The sequence below is a fragment of the Arvicanthis niloticus genome, chromosome 21, assembly GCF_011762505.2.
Source record: "Arvicanthis niloticus isolate mArvNil1 chromosome 21, mArvNil1.pat.X, whole genome shotgun sequence".
Classification (NCBI taxonomy): Eukaryota; Metazoa; Chordata; class Mammalia; order Rodentia; family Muridae; genus Arvicanthis; species Arvicanthis niloticus.
The window spans coordinates 26502849-26521172 of NC_047678.1; the positions used below are offsets into that span (position 1 = coordinate 26502849).

At 48.7% G+C, this 18324-nt stretch overlaps 1 protein-coding gene across 3 annotated transcripts in view; it reads left to right on the top strand.

Annotated features, from left to right (window-relative positions):
• Nucleotides 1-18324, top strand: part of Poc1a (POC1 centriolar protein A) — a 72732-nt gene that overhangs the window by 22245 nt on the left and 32163 nt on the right. For all 3 annotated transcript variants that reach the window (XR_013105734.1, XM_034525011.2, XM_034525010.2), the window contains exons 8-9: nt 3138-3206; nt 5935-6027. Coding sequence is in view for 2 of the 3 variants with exons in the window: in XM_034525011.2 (XP_034380902.1) it covers nt 3138-3206; nt 5935-6027 (162 nt within the window). In the remaining variant the exon portion in view is untranslated. The remainder of the gene's footprint in view (nt 1-3137; nt 3207-5934; nt 6028-18324) is intronic.

Here is an 18324-nt window from a genome sequence, read left to right on the forward strand (position 1 = left end):
TGAGGGAAGGAGAGGTGTTGGCCTCAGCTGAGCTTGTGAAGCATCTGCATGGATGGAGATGTAGTTAGGACCCAGACATGGAGCAGGGCTGCCCGCCTGGCCACTCCGCTGCCGTAGGGTGCAGGGAAGCTGGAATCTACACTGCTGAAGGCCCAGCAGGAGATGATGCTCAGGCCACATTTAGGACTCGATATGGAGGGACCAGGGACAGGCCTGTCCTTGGGAGAGAACTTAGCAACATCCCTGCCTGAAGCTGGGTACAGTGCACTAGGAGTGATTAATCAGATGGAAGGAATCGGCCGTCGCAGCTAGAATATACTGTATTTGATCAGTGACATGGATAGAAAGGAAGATTCATTCACTTCCAGATAACTGACTGCCCGAAGAAGAACTTGAGTCAAAACTGGCAGTTTGGGAGGGCATGTGTGTGAATGAGTTACAGACTACATTCTGAGATCTGGCTAAGATGGAGTCATAGACAAATGTATTTAATATGAAGGCAGATTGGAAATGGCTGAAGAGCTCAATGTTGGGGGCTCTAGAAGGAACACTGAGGAAGAGGCCATTTTTACCCAGCCTTTGAGGAACAGTGAGCAGTCGTAGGTTAGAGCTCTGGTGAAGGGAGGAAAGAGCCTGGCAAGATGAGCAGAGGCTGGCTTGTCAAGGCCTGAGAGCCTCGAGAGGCCCAGAGCAGTCAGCATAGAGAGCCTGGTCTCAGTCAGTCTGAACAGTACATCATCATTTGATCTGTCGTCAAGCAAACGTTGTAGCCTGTACTTCACACACTGAGGTGGCCACAATGGCACGGTGATGCAGTCTGATAGGAGTATAGGCTGCACTCAGTGCCCGGGCTGCTTCCTGGGGGTCTGGACAAGCTAACAAGCCGCTGGATGAGCACCGTTCTTCCTAGGAATGCAGTGGATCCTGGTTGCAGGTGTCTTGCAGTCCTCTTAGTAGACAGGCACTGCTGGGAAGGAGTGTGGGCCCCACAGAGCCTCGGGGTGGCTTGCGCGTCCCTGAACATGAGCACCTGGCCTCTAGCCCTGATCTCCCTGTAAGCTGGGTGCAGTCTCCAGTGAGTCCACTGCTGTTGCTGCTGCCATCTTGTTCCCAGCTTGGCATCCGGTGTTGGAGTGACGCCAGCAAAGGGAGTGAGCCACCAGTGTGTGTTTGCTTGCTTCATCGCTGGTCCTTCCTGGAGCTCTTCTCATGAGCTCTGGGTGGGCAAAGGGGCCCGTCTGCTTTTGAAGCTCTGTTCTCTGGTTTCCTTCCTGTTTCTTTCTTTCCTCTTTGTTTTTCCCCCCTCAAAATGAAAAGGCATTTTGTTGTCTTATTTTTTTTTTATTATATCACTGCCATACATTCATTAAAAACTTCCAAATATGAAAATGGCCAAGATTGTCAAGAATCAGGTAGCCATTCTTGGAAAGTGTATCACCTCTCTCCATCAGCCTTGTAACCCCTTGCCAACTGTTCACTGGAAGGGCCATTCCCCACCTCCACTCTGCACATGCAGCCAGTGTTACTCAAAAGTGTAGTCACATGGTCCAGGATGCCTTGCACCTGGTATTTGACACTCACTGTTCACAGACGTGAGTGAGTGGGCATTGTTCTGTATCAGTAAAAGTGGGTCCACATTATCTTGGCTAACGGTAGCCTAGAATTCCTGGGGCTGCCAGGGATAGAGTACACCAGAGCCTGTGGCTCCACTTGTGTGGAGAAGGGAGGTGACAGGCAGGCGTTGGCTTTGTATTGTGTCCACTTGGGCTTTGTTTCTCACAGCTTGGAGTAGTAAAGGCACACACTGTCCTCTGGGGATTGGCTGGGTCAGTGCAGGTGCAGGGCTCCGAGCCATCGCTAGCTGATGTGGGACTCTGTGTCTCTCACTCCATTCTGAACACCTTTGAGAGAAAGAACTAGAAATGGATTCTAGAAATGTGAGCAGGCATGCACCCTCTTGTCTCTGCTCAGCTTTCCTGTCTCTTGGGGGAGGAGAAGCTGCACATGGCTGTGAGTCTCTTTCTAACCTAAGCCATGCTGAATGCAGGGAGTCTCCCTAGGTTCCCCTTGTCTCTAGCCCAGGCTCTGCTGCTGAAGGCTCCTCCTGTGGCCAGTTCTTGTTACACTCTGGTGGTCTAGAGGAACTGAGACGACCTTTGTGACAGATGCAAGAGACAACCTTTGACTTGGTTTTGCCTGTAGAATGCCAGGCACTAGCCATGGTAAATGTACAGCTGGAGAGAGATGGTTGCGTCTGTGGCTGTGACCAGAACCTTGCTTGGCTTATCTTTCTGGAATGGATTCCCGGCATATGGGGAGGAATGTTCTTTCTCTATTGGGAGATCATGATCCTGCCACCCCCAACTCCCCACCTGGGCGTGTTTGTTGGAGAGTGCTGCATAGCATGTATTTGACATTCCCCTTTAGATGGTCACTCTGACCTTCAGTCCCTAGGAAGCCAGAGCAGCACACTGCCCAATGTTAAGGCCCAAACTTAAGGAAAATGCATGTGCAATTGAGACATTGGCGTCATTTTGTCCACTACCCAGGCACCTTCAGTGTTTCCTTCCTCGGCCTCCTTCCTGTGGTTCATTCAAGCCATTGGCTTCCCTTGGGTCTCCCTTTTCTCTGGGCTGCAGTAGGGCAGTGCTAGGCCTGTATCAGAGAGGTGAGTGCTGATCTCAGCTGTGCATTTCTGACCTTCTGCTTCTCACTGGGGAAGCCATGGAAATGGTGCCAGCCTGGCCAGACTGCCAGTGTGGGTGTCCTGCTCTCTCCCTTCTGCCTACCCTTAATCCCACAGCCTGGCCTTTGTTGAGATGTTTGGAGGCTGAGGCCCAGCTGTGCTTCTTGTACCTGAATACATGCAGGCTTCTTGGACAGAGGCTAAGAAGGACTGTGTGCTGAACAAGGGCTCAGACTTTTGTCCCACTGCAGCTCCCATTCAGAAACTATGCAGTTAGACTCAGAAAGTGACCTTCTGGGAGGGTTGCAGGGTGTATATTGAAATAGGGTCTTATGTACCCCAGGCTGGCCTAGAATTCCTGATCTCCCCACCATCACCTCCCAGTACTAGAGTCACTGACATGCCACTATGTCCAGCTGACCTTCAGTGTTTATTCTGTTTATTCTGCTAGGGGCCTGCTACCACTGTTGCCTTTTCAAGAACGGGGGAGTATTTCGCTTCTGGAGGCTCTGATGAACAGGTAAGAAAGAATGGCCTAAGAAATCAGAACCCCTTAGGAGGCTGGAGGCCATCTGAAGATAGGATGAACACACTGACAAAGTGTGGATGGGGGCACGCAGGTCCAAGGCATTGGCTGTTCCCCAACAAGTCTCCTTCAGGGATGACCTGTGGAAGTATCTCAGACTAGAATGGGTTGGAAGGACTTTGAGCTAATTATCATGGTGAAAAAGTTGAAGATTTTCAGGGTTTTTTTTTCCCCTGATTACATAAACAGTGAAGTATTACTGGCTACTTATTGCAGATCTGGTAATGTCATCAGTGTGGCAAGAACTTCATAGCTCATTTAGTTCTCCTGAGTCCTGTGGGGCAAGTCTTCCTATTTTATTCTTATAGATGAGAAGAGTCTGAGCAGAGATGGCGGAGAGGACAGACCCTAAGCCAATCTGACTGCTGGGCGTCCTATCCTGGGAGCCTCTGCTCCATTCTTTGCTGTCTTTTGCATCCCAGCTCGCTGTCCATCTAAAGGATCAGCATTTTCTGTATCCTTGGCTGTAGAGAGGAAGTCCTGTCCCACCTTATCACCACTTGCACTGAGGCTTCATCCTGTCAGCCCAGTGCTTCTTTGCCCAGACTGCTAAACGCCACAGGCTTATCTGCTGGGGGAGGGAAGTACTCTGACCTTGGTGTCTAGCTCAAAGCCTGGCCCAGGAAAGGTGTGGAGCACTGAGGGATGCACCTGTCAGCAGTCTCCCAGAGTATACACAGTGCCTTTTGTCCAAACACAGCAGAAGAAAAAGTGGTGGCCATAAACATGCTTGGTCTGGCGGGCTGCCGAGAATGTTCATCCTCTGGGTGCCCAGCCTTTGGGTGCTCAGCCTAGACAAGTCCTGCTGGCCTTCCATAAGTCCCAGCTGCAGTAAAATGTACTGATTTTACAGTAAAGCAGAGGTTAAATAATGTTCTTTGTCCATAGCCTAGATAAGAGCCTGCCTGTATCTTCCCACCCATCACTAGGTCCTAGCTATCAAGCAAAGAGGAGGAAGGTACTGGAAAGCCTTGAGCCTCCGATGAGTGTGAAAGCAGAAACTGTGTGGCAGATGCTCATGTTAACTGTGTAGTAGATGTACACACTAAAAGCCACGGTAAGACAAAGTCACCCGGCACAAAAAGTAACCGACTTGCTATGGCCATCCTCACACAGCAAGGCTGGCAATTCCCTCAACTTTTTACAGTTTGCTCATGTTTTTCTGGGGTGACGGTTATGTTGCGTCTACATTCATGCTGGCCACTCTGCTGTTAGTACTGTTAGGTCTCCACAGTTATATAAGGACGTGTACATGCTGTATGTATATGCCAACATTCTGTTGTAAAATGGTAGACGAGGCAGGTGCCATAAGCCCATCTCTCTGGGAGGTATAAACAGTGGTAACTGTGAGGAGCCTCTGGAGGAATCATGTTCATTGCTGTGTCTCCTCCCCACCCCCAATGGGTGGCATCCAGGATATGTCAAGTCTTCTAGGGTGATAGAGTTCTGGGGTTTTTGTTTTGCTTTGTTCTGGTTTTTGTTTGTTTGTTTTGTGACAGTCATTGACTACTCATCATGTTGCATGATCCCTCCTCTGATGGCCAAGCCACCCACCCTGAAAATAAGCCTGGCAGCACCCAGCCACCTATGACTTCTAGCTACCACTAGGGGGTGCTCTTACTTCCTAGCAGAGTAACTGAGCTTTTGTGGAATGCTTTTAGGCATTATCCTGTTTTGGAAGATACTGAATGTGGTTAGTTATTTATTTGGGATTTTTTTGACATTTATTTTTGTATCTTTAACTGTTTAAAAATGTGAATAGGTGTTTTGCTTCTATGTATATCTGTGTATTATATTTATGCAGTGCCTGTGGAGGCCAGAAGAGGGCGTCAGATCCCTGGTACTAGAGTTACAGAGTTATAGTAGCTGTGTTGGAATCAAACTATCTATCTATCTATTTATCTATCTATTTATCTATCTATCTATCTATCTATCTATCTATCTATCATTTGTGTTGAGGCAGAATCTCACTCTTTAGTGCTGGGTGGCCTATGTAGACCAGCTTGGCCTTGAACACACAGAGATTTACCTGCCTTTACCTTCAGTGTGTACGCTACCATACCTGGCTAAGAATGTATTTTTTTTTTATTATTAAACTTATTGGGCTTAGTATAATGAGTGTGTTACTCTCCATTCCCTGGTGCCAGTGACTGTGTCACACTGTGTCCTCTGAGCCTCGTAGCAGCTCTGAGAGCTGAGAGCTAGCATCTTTTCACAGAAGAGGGCACAGACATATGCTGAATCCCTCACCTAAGGCCTCACAGTAAGGGGCTGGAGCCAGGACATCAATCCAGTAGGGTGGTCTGGAGTGTATGTTCACCACTTCCCACAGTGTCATGGGCAAGCTACCACCCTCGAGCCTTCCTTTCCAGATCGGCATGACAAACAAGGAAAGGGAACAAATGGATTTAACAGTGATTCTGACATTGAGACAGCTATGACACTTGGGTAGAGAGACAAGCAGGTGCTAAGATCTAATCACGCTATGTGGTGATACCCACCCTGGCACCACATGCACCAGGCCTGTACCTAGAGAATCCTCACCAGGGATGTGAGGCAGGCCCCAGAGTTGAGTTGGTATATCAGGTGGGAGCCACTATGGCTGAGAACTTTGGGGTTGACTCAGTTACCTCTCTTATTCTCTACCTGTTGCTCTTGGCAGGTGATGGTCTGGAAGAGTAACTTTGACATCGTTGATTATGGAGACGTGAAGGCACGGAGGCCCCCACCCCTAACCAGCTCTGCTGGGACTCTGGTAAGTGGCTTGGCAGTTAGGGCTTGAGCCTTGTGACTCTGCGATAGTCACAGTGGTCAGCACAAGGCTTGGAGGTGAAGAGGCCTGAAGGCTTCTCTGTCATGAGAAAGGAACCCTGGTATTGTCCACCAAATAACACTTTGAGTCTTGACTCCAATCCAGACTGAACAAATGAGACATAAAGGCTGCAGAGCAGTTTTAGGGTCCAGAATGCTGGCCCCTCTTGTGGGGATACTGTCATGGCATGTGCTGGGAGGCCAAGGCACACAAAGGACCTGTCCAATGCTGGGCCTTCCTCTAATCACAGGACCCACGTACATGGTTCCTAGAGGGCTCAGCTGGGACGGATGGGAAAGACCCTGGTTTGGTTATTCTCACTTCTTTATTCTTTTTCCTCTTAAACCATGGAGAGGAAGTTTCTAAGCCACAAACCATTTTTAGTACTTTTGTTGGTTAAAGGACATTCAGTATTCTTGAATAAAAAGAATCTCATTTTTTAAAAATAAATCACTGAGTGAAAAAATGATAACTGATAGAGGCTCATTAAATAAACCTACCACTCATTTCAACTTTGGTTGAAATCCCAAAGGCTTTAGGCTTCTATGGCCATGGACTGTTTTATCCTCTCCTCCTCCTGGGCCAAAGAAACACTGTGGCCTCCTGGGTGGGAGGAAGCTGGCCTGAGCAACAGGAAGTGGCTCGCCCAAATCCCCAGCAAGTCAAGGCTGGAACTCAGAATAGAACCAGGAAGCCTCCTAGTCTGTCCCAGGCTTACTGTGGCTGACTCTCCTACCACGTGCCCCCAGTCTGCACTAGAGCTGCCTCTGGAGTAGGCCACATTGTGCCTACAATTTTCTCCCAAGAATCTCTCCCTTGACTCAGCCACCATGGCTGGAGGCTTTGTTTCTGCTCCGTGTTTGAGCTATGAGCTAGTTGGAGCTTTCTGGGTTGCCCCAGTGTTCTCCTTGCTTATAGTCCCTTTTCTGCTTAGAAAACACTTTGAATGGCAAGGCTAGGGTCCTGTGTGGATCCTGCCCTCTATCCTGCAGCTCCCTGACTGTCGGGCACTTACAGGGACCAGCACTGCTGCTTTCCATGTACTCACTGCCTGCAGAGTGAGTGGGTGGTTCTTGCCCTAGTTCTCAGGTGAGACTCTGAGCTATAACCATGCTGTCTCCTCTGAGCAAGGCTAAGTAGCCATGCAGGTGGCTGCTGGTGGCAGGGGGCTGCTTGATAGCTCTTTCTGTCCTATGCGGCCACTGCTCTCTGCCTCGGGGGAATGGGTAGCATCAGGTGGAAGAAAAATTGATATTACTGCTATTATTATTAAAAAGAATTTCATGCAAGTATTGAGCATATTTCTCTTACCCCCTGCCCTCTCATTTCTCTTCCCTCACCTCCTGATTGTTATCTTTGTCCCCTACAGTTTAACTTGTACTTTCATGTCATGTGTATGTATACAGGTTTATGAATCTATATAAAACGTAGGAACCACAAAAGAGAGAAAACATTTAGTGTTTGCCTTCCTGAGACTTCCTTGATTTATTTAATCCAGACATCTCTAGTTGCATCCGTTTGCCTGCAAACAACATAGCTTCATTCTTTTTGTAAGTTAGCTGTTGTGAGTGAGGCTGCAAGTGTCTCTGGGATATGCTGACTTGGAGTTCCTCCAGTAAATACGGAGCAGTGGTAGAGCTGGGCCACACGGTAGATCTGCTTTTAGTTGTTTGAGAAGCCCCCACCCTGAGTTCCACAGTGGCTACTAGCTTACGTTTCCACCAGTGGAGCCTAAGTGGTCATTTTGTCTACATCCTTGCCAACGTTTGTTGTTTCTTAATGGCAATTCTGACAGGACTGGGGTGGAATCTCATTGTAGTTTTTGATGATTAGTGAGATTGCCTGTATTTTTTTTTCTTATAATTAGGAAATTAACTTTGACAAAAACTGCCTGTTGTCCTTCAGCCCCACTCAGAATGGGAAACATACCCGCCTTGTTTCCCAGAGCTTCAGGGTCTAAGAGTCTAGGGTGCAGTCACATTACGTGGGTAGAGGAAAACAGCATGACAGGATGGAGAATTGGAGGTGAAGGACCCACCTTCACCCAATAGGACCCAGGGCAGCCAGTTGTCCCCAAACTACTCTTGAGGCCCATATCAGGGCTATTGCTGTAGTCCTACCAATGGGTGGCCCTACATGAGACTCAAGCAGGGGACAGGATATGAGTTATGGTACCATGGAGCTGCCTCTGAACCCTGTAGGGTAGTCCTGGACAAGCACCCCATCTTCCCCAGCCTCCATTTCTTCAGGGGTTCAGAGTACCCTACAGGCGTGTAATGAAGGCACCTAAAGTGACACAGTAATCTTAGAGTTATTCTTGGTTGAGACAGGAACTTCTTCTTTGTCAGAAGTTCCTTCTAGAGCTTTGAGAGAATGGATATGCCTTCTAGACACCCCCACACACACACCTAATGCTGCCTGAGGGGTTTCATTGAAAGGGAAAAAGAAGATGGCCCAGGGTATTGTTCTGCCTGGTGTGTGTGTGTGTGTGTGTGTGTGTGTGTGTGTGTGTGTATGATAAAACTGATCATTTTAACTATGTTTCAGTGTCTGTCTTAGTAAGCCATCAGCACCCACCGCCATAGTTTTTTCATTCTCCTGTGCTGGAAACAGCCAAGTTTTTGCAAAACTGTGATGGCTAGGTTCTCTCCTTAGGTAGGAAGGGACCTGGTTAGTTTCTTTCCTGACACTCAGATCCCCTGTATGGCCAGAGAGCTCAGTTCCTCAGGGGAGCCCAGGAGCACTGCTTTGTCCTGTGAACGAGCTCGGACAAGCTCCCATGCTTCATCTCTGCCCACATCCCGTCTCTCCAGTAACTCTGGGTTGCTCAGCCTCAGCAGTTTGCATTTGAGGCAAATATTCTTTGAGTGCAGTCCCATGCACCATGACATCTTTAGCATCCTTGGCCTTTACCTAATAGATGCCGATAGCATCTTGCTCCCAGTTGTGATGACCAGAAATGTCTCCAGCTATTGTCAGGTGTCACCATTGAGAATTACTGCAAAACCTCCTTGTTGAGGAGGAGCCCAGAAAGAAAGCGGTTGGAAGGCATGGGGTGAGGCTGTGGGAGGAGTGTGCAAGGCTGAGGTAGGCTGTGGGAGGGGTCTGCAGGGGGGCTGAGGTAGGCTGTGGGAGGGGTGTGCAGGGCTGAGGTAGGCTGTGGGAGGGGTGTGCAGGGCTGAGGTAGACTGTGGGAGGAGTGTGCAGGGCTGAGGTAGGCTGTGGGAGGGGTGTACAGGACTGAGGTAGACTGGGAGGAGTGTGCAGGGCTGAGGTAGACTGTGGGAGGAGTGTGCAGGGCTGAGGTAGACTGTGGGAGGAGTGTGCAGGGCTGAGGTAGACTGTGGGAGGAGTGTGCAGGGCTGAGGTAGACTGGGAGGAGTGTGCAGGGCTGAGGTAGACTGTGGGAGGAGTGTGCAGGGCTGAGGTAGACTGTGGGAGGAGTGTGCAGGGCTGAGGTAGACTGTGGGAGGAGTGTGCAGGGCTGAGGTAGACTGTGGGAGGAGTGTGCAGGGCTGAGGTAGACTGTGGGAGGAGTGTGCAGGGCTGAGGTAGACTGGGAGGAGTGTGCAGGGCTGAGGTAGACTGTGGGAGGAGTGTGCAGGGCTGAGGTAGACTGTGGGAGGAGTGTGCAGGGCTGAGGTAGACTGTGGGAGGAGTGTGCAGGGCTGAGGTAGACTGTGGGAGGAGTGTGCAGGGCTGAGGTAGACTGTGGGAGGAGTGTGCAGGGGAACTGAGGTAGGCTGCTTTAGGAGCCTGTGCAAGGATCCTGCTCAGCCGGGTCAGGTTTGGGTTCCCACCAGAAGACGTAGACCAGCGCTCTCAGCTCTCAGTCCATTTGGTAGCAATGCTGTTTGGTCTGTCAGATTCAGGCACTCTTAGAGATGTTGGTCAGCAGTTACCTTTAGCAACTGGGCTTTCCTCAGAATGGCTGTGTCTTGCCCTCCTGCCCAAAGGCTCCGACTCAGGCAATACCTAATGAGAGGCCTGTGGGTGGCTGGGGTGGTTTACTTCTCCAGTCCTGACCCAGCTGTGCTGCCGCTCTGATGTCCTTTGCCCCTTCCTTCATCTCTGTCTCCCAGTCACCTAGTCACCGAAACAAGGTGTGTACTCCTGGGCATTTGGAGTTGTCAGGGAGTTAGTTCATGGGGCCAACTACATGTGGAAGTTCTGACCTTGTGCTTTCTCCAGGGTGGCCATTGGAAACCAGAGGAACAGACCTTTCCTGGACCCCTTACTGCTCCCCCCACCCCCGAGCAGAGACTGGCAAGGACAACCTTGTGAGCCTGTGGAGGTCCTTCACCCTTGAGCCCCCTGCCTGTGACCTCGGCTCTGAACGTGACGTGTCAGCTTTCAGATCTTGGAATGAAGGCTGTCCTTAAACTCACTCCAAGCGGAGCTGTGCTCACTGTGGAGCTATTTTCAACCTCTGGTTGAAATTCACAGCTTATTTTTAGGCACATTTCATGTTGAAAAGCAAAAGCCATTTCCCAGCCATTCAGAATGAGAATAATGGGTGCCATTTTCCCTCTGTTCTTGGCTGAGTTGTACAAAGGAGGGATTTCAGGGCTCGTAGCTGGGGCTCTTTCTCTGCTTGGAAGGTTGCACATGAAGGATTCCAGGCCATGCTGTGGGCTGAGAGTGGGCAGGAATCTCCATGCTCTGCCCTGAAAGAAGGCTGGAAGGACTACTTGTGGGCAGATGAGTGCCTCCTGGAGGTGCGGGTGGGTACCCAGGGGGCTTCTCTGTAGCAGATACTTGTGCTGGTGTTTCAGGGAACTTTGCTTAGCAGGTTCCTTGCTGCAGCCCCGCCCACCATCTGTTCTTACCCACTCTCCTGCTCTCTGGACTTGAGGGTCTGTTCCTTAGGCAGAAAGACCCTGGTGTCTTGGCTAGTTTCAGAGTTAGCATTTTGCCTGTCCCAAATTTTCCCCAGGACAGATTTCTACCCCAACTGCAGAAGTACTTTTAAACTTTTTGTTTGTTTTGTTTTGGACAGGGTCTTACCATGTAGACAGGCTGACTTTGAACTTACAGATCTGCCTGCCTCTGCCTGCATATTGAAATTAAATGCATGTACTACCATGCCCAGCTTTTAAATCTACTTTTAATGAACAAGGATGCATTTATTTGGATCTGCCCTTATTTTTTCCATAGTCAGAGGCCCATTATGCAATTGAGAAGTTACACTAGGTGGGGTGGGAGAGGAAGAACACCATGTTCTAGGTAATTCAATGAAACTGACAGAGGGAAAAACCAACCCACTTCCTGAGCTCTCAAGGTTGGCTGCTCCAGGTTAGACATTAACTTTGATCTCTGGGTTGAGGGCTTTTCTTTGCTCACTTCTCAAGATTACGTTTGAAGGAGAAAAACTACCTGTGGTTAAGTCCTTGGCTTCTGGCTTCCGACCAACCAGTGATTGAATCCTGTCCCTGCCTTGTTTGAGCTGTGACCCCAGCCAGTGGCTGGATCTCTGAGGTCTTGGTTCCTCTTCTGTCAACCTGGGTCCTCCCCCTTTGATGAGATTTCACTGGTGGTATGCCGAGCAGCACTTGGCCCTGTTCCTGGCACACGGTGAGTGCTCACAAGGCATAGCTATTTCAAGAATGTTCTTTTCTCTCTTCAGTCTTTTGAGAGCCAGTCAGAGTGATCAAGTGTTCAAACTTTCTGGGGTGAGGGACATTGGACAAGAGTGTGGATGCGTTGCTGACTGGGATAATTTCAGGTGCTGGCTCCTCCCTCAGGTGGTTCTTGTGAAGAACAGGGAGGGTTTTAGACCCCTCCAAACATATATTATTTGTTTTAACTAACAAATAATAGTCCTCTGAGCTTGCAGATAAGAAAGTAAACCTGTGAGGAGGGTGGAAACAAATCATACATATACACCTACACACCACACCCATCCATCCATCACACCAGACAAACATACACCACACATACACTTATACCATACACACATATATACCACACATAGTACATCACACACACACACACACACACACACACACACACACACACACCCTCAAGACTCTTTAGGACAAAATGCCCAGGAACCTCAGAGACTTAGTGCTAGAACCTTTCCCAGAGAAGCAGTTGGCTCAGCCAAGAATATCTGCTCTTAGCCTGAGGCCTCTTTTTACTGGCCCACCTCTTCTGCCTTGTGCTTCAAGTTCTGAGGGCAAAGTTCTAGTCACCTGCTATGCTTGTGTTTCATTTTGAGTTCTGCCATGTGCTTCTGATATGGGGTGCAAAGGGGATCTGATTTCCATTCCATAGATACTTGCCCTATTCTGAGGATCTGGAGGGTCCTTAGTGCTTGTGGAGGGTTTAAGACCTAGCTTTTCCCCACAGGACCCTCACCTAAAGAGGCAAAGAGGAGACCCATTTCCACCTGCCTCAAGGATTTCATCTCAGTGCCCTTTGGCTGCTGTTACAAAATACTGTGGACTAGGTAGCTTTTAAACATATGAATGCCATAGGACACTGATATCTCACAGTTGTAGAGGCACTGGTGAGGATGTGGTGGTACAGAGGCCCACTGCGGTAGACAGTGCTGGCTAAAACCCTTTTATAAGGACACTAATCCTAATCATGGCAGCTCTGTCCTCATGACCCAGTTACCCTCCCCCAAAGACTTCATTCCAAATATGCCAGGGATTATGATTCTAACATATAAAGTTTATGGGGGTTACAAATACTCAAACTATTAGCAATCTGATTTCCTGAGTTGAATCTGTTTCCCAGAATATAAATTTCTGTTCTGGGGATTTGCTTTTTGTAGAGAGAAGTAAGGGCTCAAGCTGGTTATGGATGGCACACACCTGTAATTCTAGCCCTTGGAAGATGGTAGGAGGAAGATTGGAGGCCAGCCTGAGCTATAGGGGAGCTTGCCCCCAAAAAACAAAGCACAAAATAAAGGAAACTCAAATTCGAAGGCATGCTTAGCAGGAGGGTCACCGAGGGTATTAGAAGCAGAAAGAACCCCAGATTGTGTGTCTTAAAAAGGAACTTCTCCCTTCTCCACTTGACCCCATTTCTGCCTTTTTTTTTTTCTTTTTTTTTTCTTTTTTTTTTCCCCTCAAGACCATTAACGGGAATTCTTGGCTGACTGGCTGCTCCCATCGAATCAGATGCCCAGCAGCTGCACAGCTTGGAAAAAGGAGTTTGTTTTACCGGGCCCATCGCCCCATCATATGGCGCTGCCCCTGCCTCTGGGTCCAGGGCATCTCTGGTCCTTGCGCTGTATCTCTTTATGTGTGTATGTTGTACATCCACTGAATGACCAGCTTTGTCCACTGTGCCCCTCATCTCTGTGGGTGATAGCTTGGTAGGGAACAGGGAGTCAGGCCCTCTCCTGAGGGACCCCACTCCTCTGTTTGGTGTTGAGAGGCTTTGCAGATCTCAGACGGTTTTGAGGGATGACTTAGGAACAGTGGGGATGCTGAGACTTACCTGCACATGTCTGTGGCTCCTGGTACAATTCATTCATGCCTTCTGCATGCAGAAGAGGAACCTAGACTCAGGCCATGTGACATTCTAGTGAATGGTTCTAGACCCAGTCAAGTGCAGGCCCCTGGGGTGGGATGCAGCAAAACCAAGAGAGACTTGAATGAAGAATCAAAAGGTGTCTCTCCTTTTCTCCTTCAGCATCCTTAGACCTAAGACAAGCACCCAGACTCAGTGTGTGTATGAGTATATACTCACATGTGGAACCGTGGTGGCATTGCTGTCTTGGGGGCCTGGGAAGTCTGCATTTCTACCATCTTTGGTCAAATGTGGTCATTAGTGCCTACCACTGCTACGTAGTGTTATTCTGCAGACATGGGGTGCTGTGGATCCAGGAACAGGACGGGGGTGACAGGTAATCTGGCTGCTCAGATGCCTTCCTGGTATGAAAGTGGGAATATTACAAGGATGGATTGCATTTGCACAAGGTGACATTTGCAGGAGTCCATGTTAGCTGTCAGGATAAAGACAGGCTTTTTTTTTTTTTTTTTTTTTTTTTTTGACTTTCACTATAAAATCTTGGCTGCTGGCCTCAAACTTATAGAGATTTGTCTAGTTCTTGCTGCTTCCCCATTATTGGGATTAAAAGTGTATGGCCACCATGCCCAGTCAAGGCAGTCATTTTAACATTTGACATTTATTTATTGTCAAAAGCTCCTCCAGCTGGTTCTCAAACTCAGTCGTGCATCATGGCACACATGGGGATGTTAGAACCTAACTGCTGGGGGCGGGCATCCCCACGGGGTCTGATTTGCTAGAGAGTTTCCACTTCTAACACATCAGACACTGATGCAGCCAGTGCAGGACCCACTCTGAAAATTGGTCTATTGGAAGACAATGTATCCAATGGTGTTTGACGTCCTAGACTAGGGGTCCTTTTCAATCTTAGACATTTCTGTGACTGGTAGAAGTTACAGTTTGAGAGAAGCAATTGAAGAATAGGTTGTCTCTCTCATCCCACTCTAGTGGACAGTGAGTGTAGGGGAGGGATGTGGCTCTGGTTTGAATCTTCAATGTTGTTCCAAGAGATTCCAGTGCTGCCCTGTGGGTCTTTTAAACCTATGAGCACTCATCAGTGGGCTTAGAACTAGGCAGGCAGACCTACAACTTCTCACCAGCAGAGACTGTCAGGAAGGAAGATGCTGCCCTGGCATGGGCCATGTCAGGCTTGTCTTTCCGTCTTGCCTCCTGGCTGCTGTTAGATGCTCTGTCTATAATCTAGTAACTTATTCTTGAAGCTCCACTTCCAGCCACTGCTTTCTGCATTGTCCTCAGTGTCTCCTTTTGTCTATCTCTGTTTCCCACCTCACACCCCTTAGATGTGGATACTTAGACCAGCTTCATCCTCTAGAGAGCCTGCTGACTCTTGAATCTGCATGAAGCCCAGAGGCCTCAGATTCAGTTCTGCCTGTATCAGGACTCACCCAGCATGTAAATCCAACCACACATACCCTTTTTTGAGTTCTGCTAACTCCTTTGGGAGATCTTCCTTCTCCATGTGGGCCCAGGACTGTCGGTAGCTCCACTTTTACATGCGGAGAGATGGTTCCAAGTCAGACAACAATGGGGTAGCCAAACCCTCGTGCTTTACTTACTATAAGACACACACAGCCCTTGAGCACCTGCATCTGAGCTCTGGCATTGCCATTTTGCTGATGGTGATGACAAGCCACCTACAGCCCTGTCAGTCCACACTTGCAGACCCCTGTCTACATAAGAGCCAGCAGAGGCCACAGAAGAATATAGCCATCTTTGTGGAGCTGAGCAGAGCGTGCATGAGAACTGGGCTTTCAGGCGTTTGAGGCTCGTCCTTTTCTCTTCTTTTGGTTCTATTCTATTTTTTAAACCCAGAAAGCTGAAAGTGGGAGAAACAAGCCACATGTAGAAACAAGCCCAGATGCTTGGGCCTAGCTCTGCCTCTCGGGGGCACTGACACCTGTTCCCAGCAGAGCTGCCCTCCGCCATTGGTTTTTTCCTTCATGTAGTCTTCCCAGGTGTTTGGAGGCTGGAAATTCTTTCTCTTTTCTTTTTTTTCTTTTCCTTCCTTCCTTCCTTCCTTCCTTCCCTCCCTCCTTCCCTCCCTCCCTCCTTCCCTCCTTCCTTCCTTCCTTCCTTCTTTCCTTTCTTTTTAAAAAATCAAAAACAAAAAAACAAAAAAACAAAAAAAAAAAAAAAAAAACAGGGTCTTTCTCCATAGCTTGGCTGTCTTGAAAATCACTCTGTAGACCAGGCTGGCTTTGAACTCAGAGATCAGCCTGACTGTCTCCTGAGTATTAGCTCTTGAGTACTAAAGGTCATCATGTCCTGCCTTTTTTATTTTTAGATAGACAGACAGACAGACAGACAGACAGATGGCATGATTGTATGTGTGTTGCATTGCAGTGAAAGAGTGGAAGTCTGAGGACAACTTTCAGGAGTTCTCTCTTTCTACCATGTGACTCTTGAAAGGTCATCAAATTTAGTAGCAAGCACCTTGACTCACAGAGCTATCTCACCAGCCCTAGAAATTCTTGCAACTACGCCTGCCCAGAGCAGCCTACTTCCCAGAGTAGGCTCCCCTTTCCCACCATCAGTTAGTCACAGTTCTCCCCACAACGGCCAGTGTGTGGCTGAAACAGGATCCTGGGAGTCGGTGTGGAGGACGTATGCCTGGGACCACTGAGCAGTGTGCTTGAGAGTGTGAGCCTAGTGCCTGGGACCACTGAGCAGTGTGCTTGAGAGTGTGAGCCTAGTGCCTGGGACCACTGAGCAGTGTGCTTGAGAGTGTGAGCCTAGTGCCTGGGACCACTGAGCAGTGTGCTTGAGTGTGTGAACCTAGTGCCTGGGACCACTGAGCAGTGTGCTTGAGAGTGTGAGCCTAGTGCCTGGGACCACTGAGCAGTGTGCTTGAGAGTGTGAGCCTAGTGCCTGGGACCACTGAGCAGTGTGCTTGAGAGTGTGAGCCTAGTGCCTGGGACCACTGAGCAGTGTGCTTGAGAGTGTGAGCCTAGTGCCTGGGACCACTGAGCAGTGTGCTTGAGAGTGTGAGCCTAGTGCCTGGCTGTCTTTGGCCTTTCCTTAAGATGTTAATTTTTTTTTTTTTCATGGTTCCAGACTAAATGAAGAAAGTAACTTTCTGGCTTTGTTTGCTCCTCTGGCGGCTGATACCATGGGGTGGTACAGGCAGCTCTCAGGCCACGAAGGGAGGTAGAAGCTACTTGTCTGGACTAGACTCCAGAACTTCTTCTCATTTGAAACGGAAAACCCCTTTTTGCATTTTATATTTTCCAGATTGGCTAGTAGTGTTGACCATGTGGTGTAAGGGTGTTGGATAATACTTATGTTTATGTTCTTATTGGTTACCATGGCAAAAGAAAAAAATAAGAATAGATGGTTTCCATGGAGATTATCTTACAGTTAGTTTCCCTGAAGGTCTGGACACTGCTGTGGGCTCAGTGAATACTGTTACTGCCATCAGAGATTTTCTCTACAAAGTGCCATTGCCTTGTGCAGACATTCTCTAGACTTGGGCAAAGCCATCTGCCTCCCATGCTTGCAAACCCTAGTACCCTAAAGGTGGTGGTGACCCTGTGGCTCTGCTTCTTGCTGGGGTTTCTCAGCATGGCGTCAGCACTTGTCATCAAAACAAACAAAAGCCCTTGTGTGACAGAATAATTCAGATTAGCACTGGAGTGGAGCAGATAGCACCCCAACCCCTCTCTGGGTTCCCCACTCGCCAGCCTTACATCTTCCCCACGCTTTTTAGAATCCCAGAGCATTTCTTTAATTCCAGATACAACATTTTATGCTAAATAAGGATTTTCCTTGATTATGTAACTGTAAGGCTATTGTCACAGTCAACAATATTAATGATTTCTTCATAACAAATACCTAGAACATGCTCACGTTTTCCCACATTATAGCAAGAATGTCATTTTGGGGGTGTGGGTGTGGATATGGCTCAGTTGGCAGAGTACTGCATTTGATTCCCAACACCAAATTTAAAAAACAGGTGTGGTGATATATGCCTGCAATCCTAGCCTTTGGGAGCAAAGGCAGGAGGATCATAAGTTCAAGTCATCTTTGGCTACGTAGCAATTTCCTAAGCCTGGGGCAGGGGGAGGGGCGGGTGTCCACTTGAGTAAGGATATAAAGACTTGCATGACTGTGTGTATCATCCTGCGGTCTGCACACTGCTCCCCACCCTGCCCAGAGTTCAGAGTCAGGCCAGGAACAAGGGGACGTCCTGGACCCACTGTCCTTAGGAAGACCCAACTCTTTCTGGAGCTGTGGCAGCTACATAGGCAGCCTACTGCTAGGTGACCTGGGCCAGGCACTGGATAGGATGTGCTGGCCTTCTTTGGAGCCTGCAGGGGGAGGGGAGAGAGGGATGATGTAACTATAGTCTCTGCTGTCTGCAACTTCAGTTTCCAGGAAAGAGAGCCCATGAGACCCCATGGGACACAACCTCCTCCCTGGGAAGCATGGGGCACTGGCAAAGGACTCTAGCTAATCTGAGGCCAGCTGCCTCTGCTGATTGGCTAGAGTCAGCCCTGGGTATCTGTCTTGGCAGGCCTAGTTCACATACTTTTATGCTGTACAAAATATGAATTAACTGAGCTTGGGAGTGATGCCTGGGGTATGGTCTGTGACTCTGACACTCTCCATTGAACTAAGTGCAAGGAAACTTTAAAATAGTCTAGCCTTTGTTCCCAGAGTTTTACAATTCAACTCCAGTAGTTACAATGATCTGTC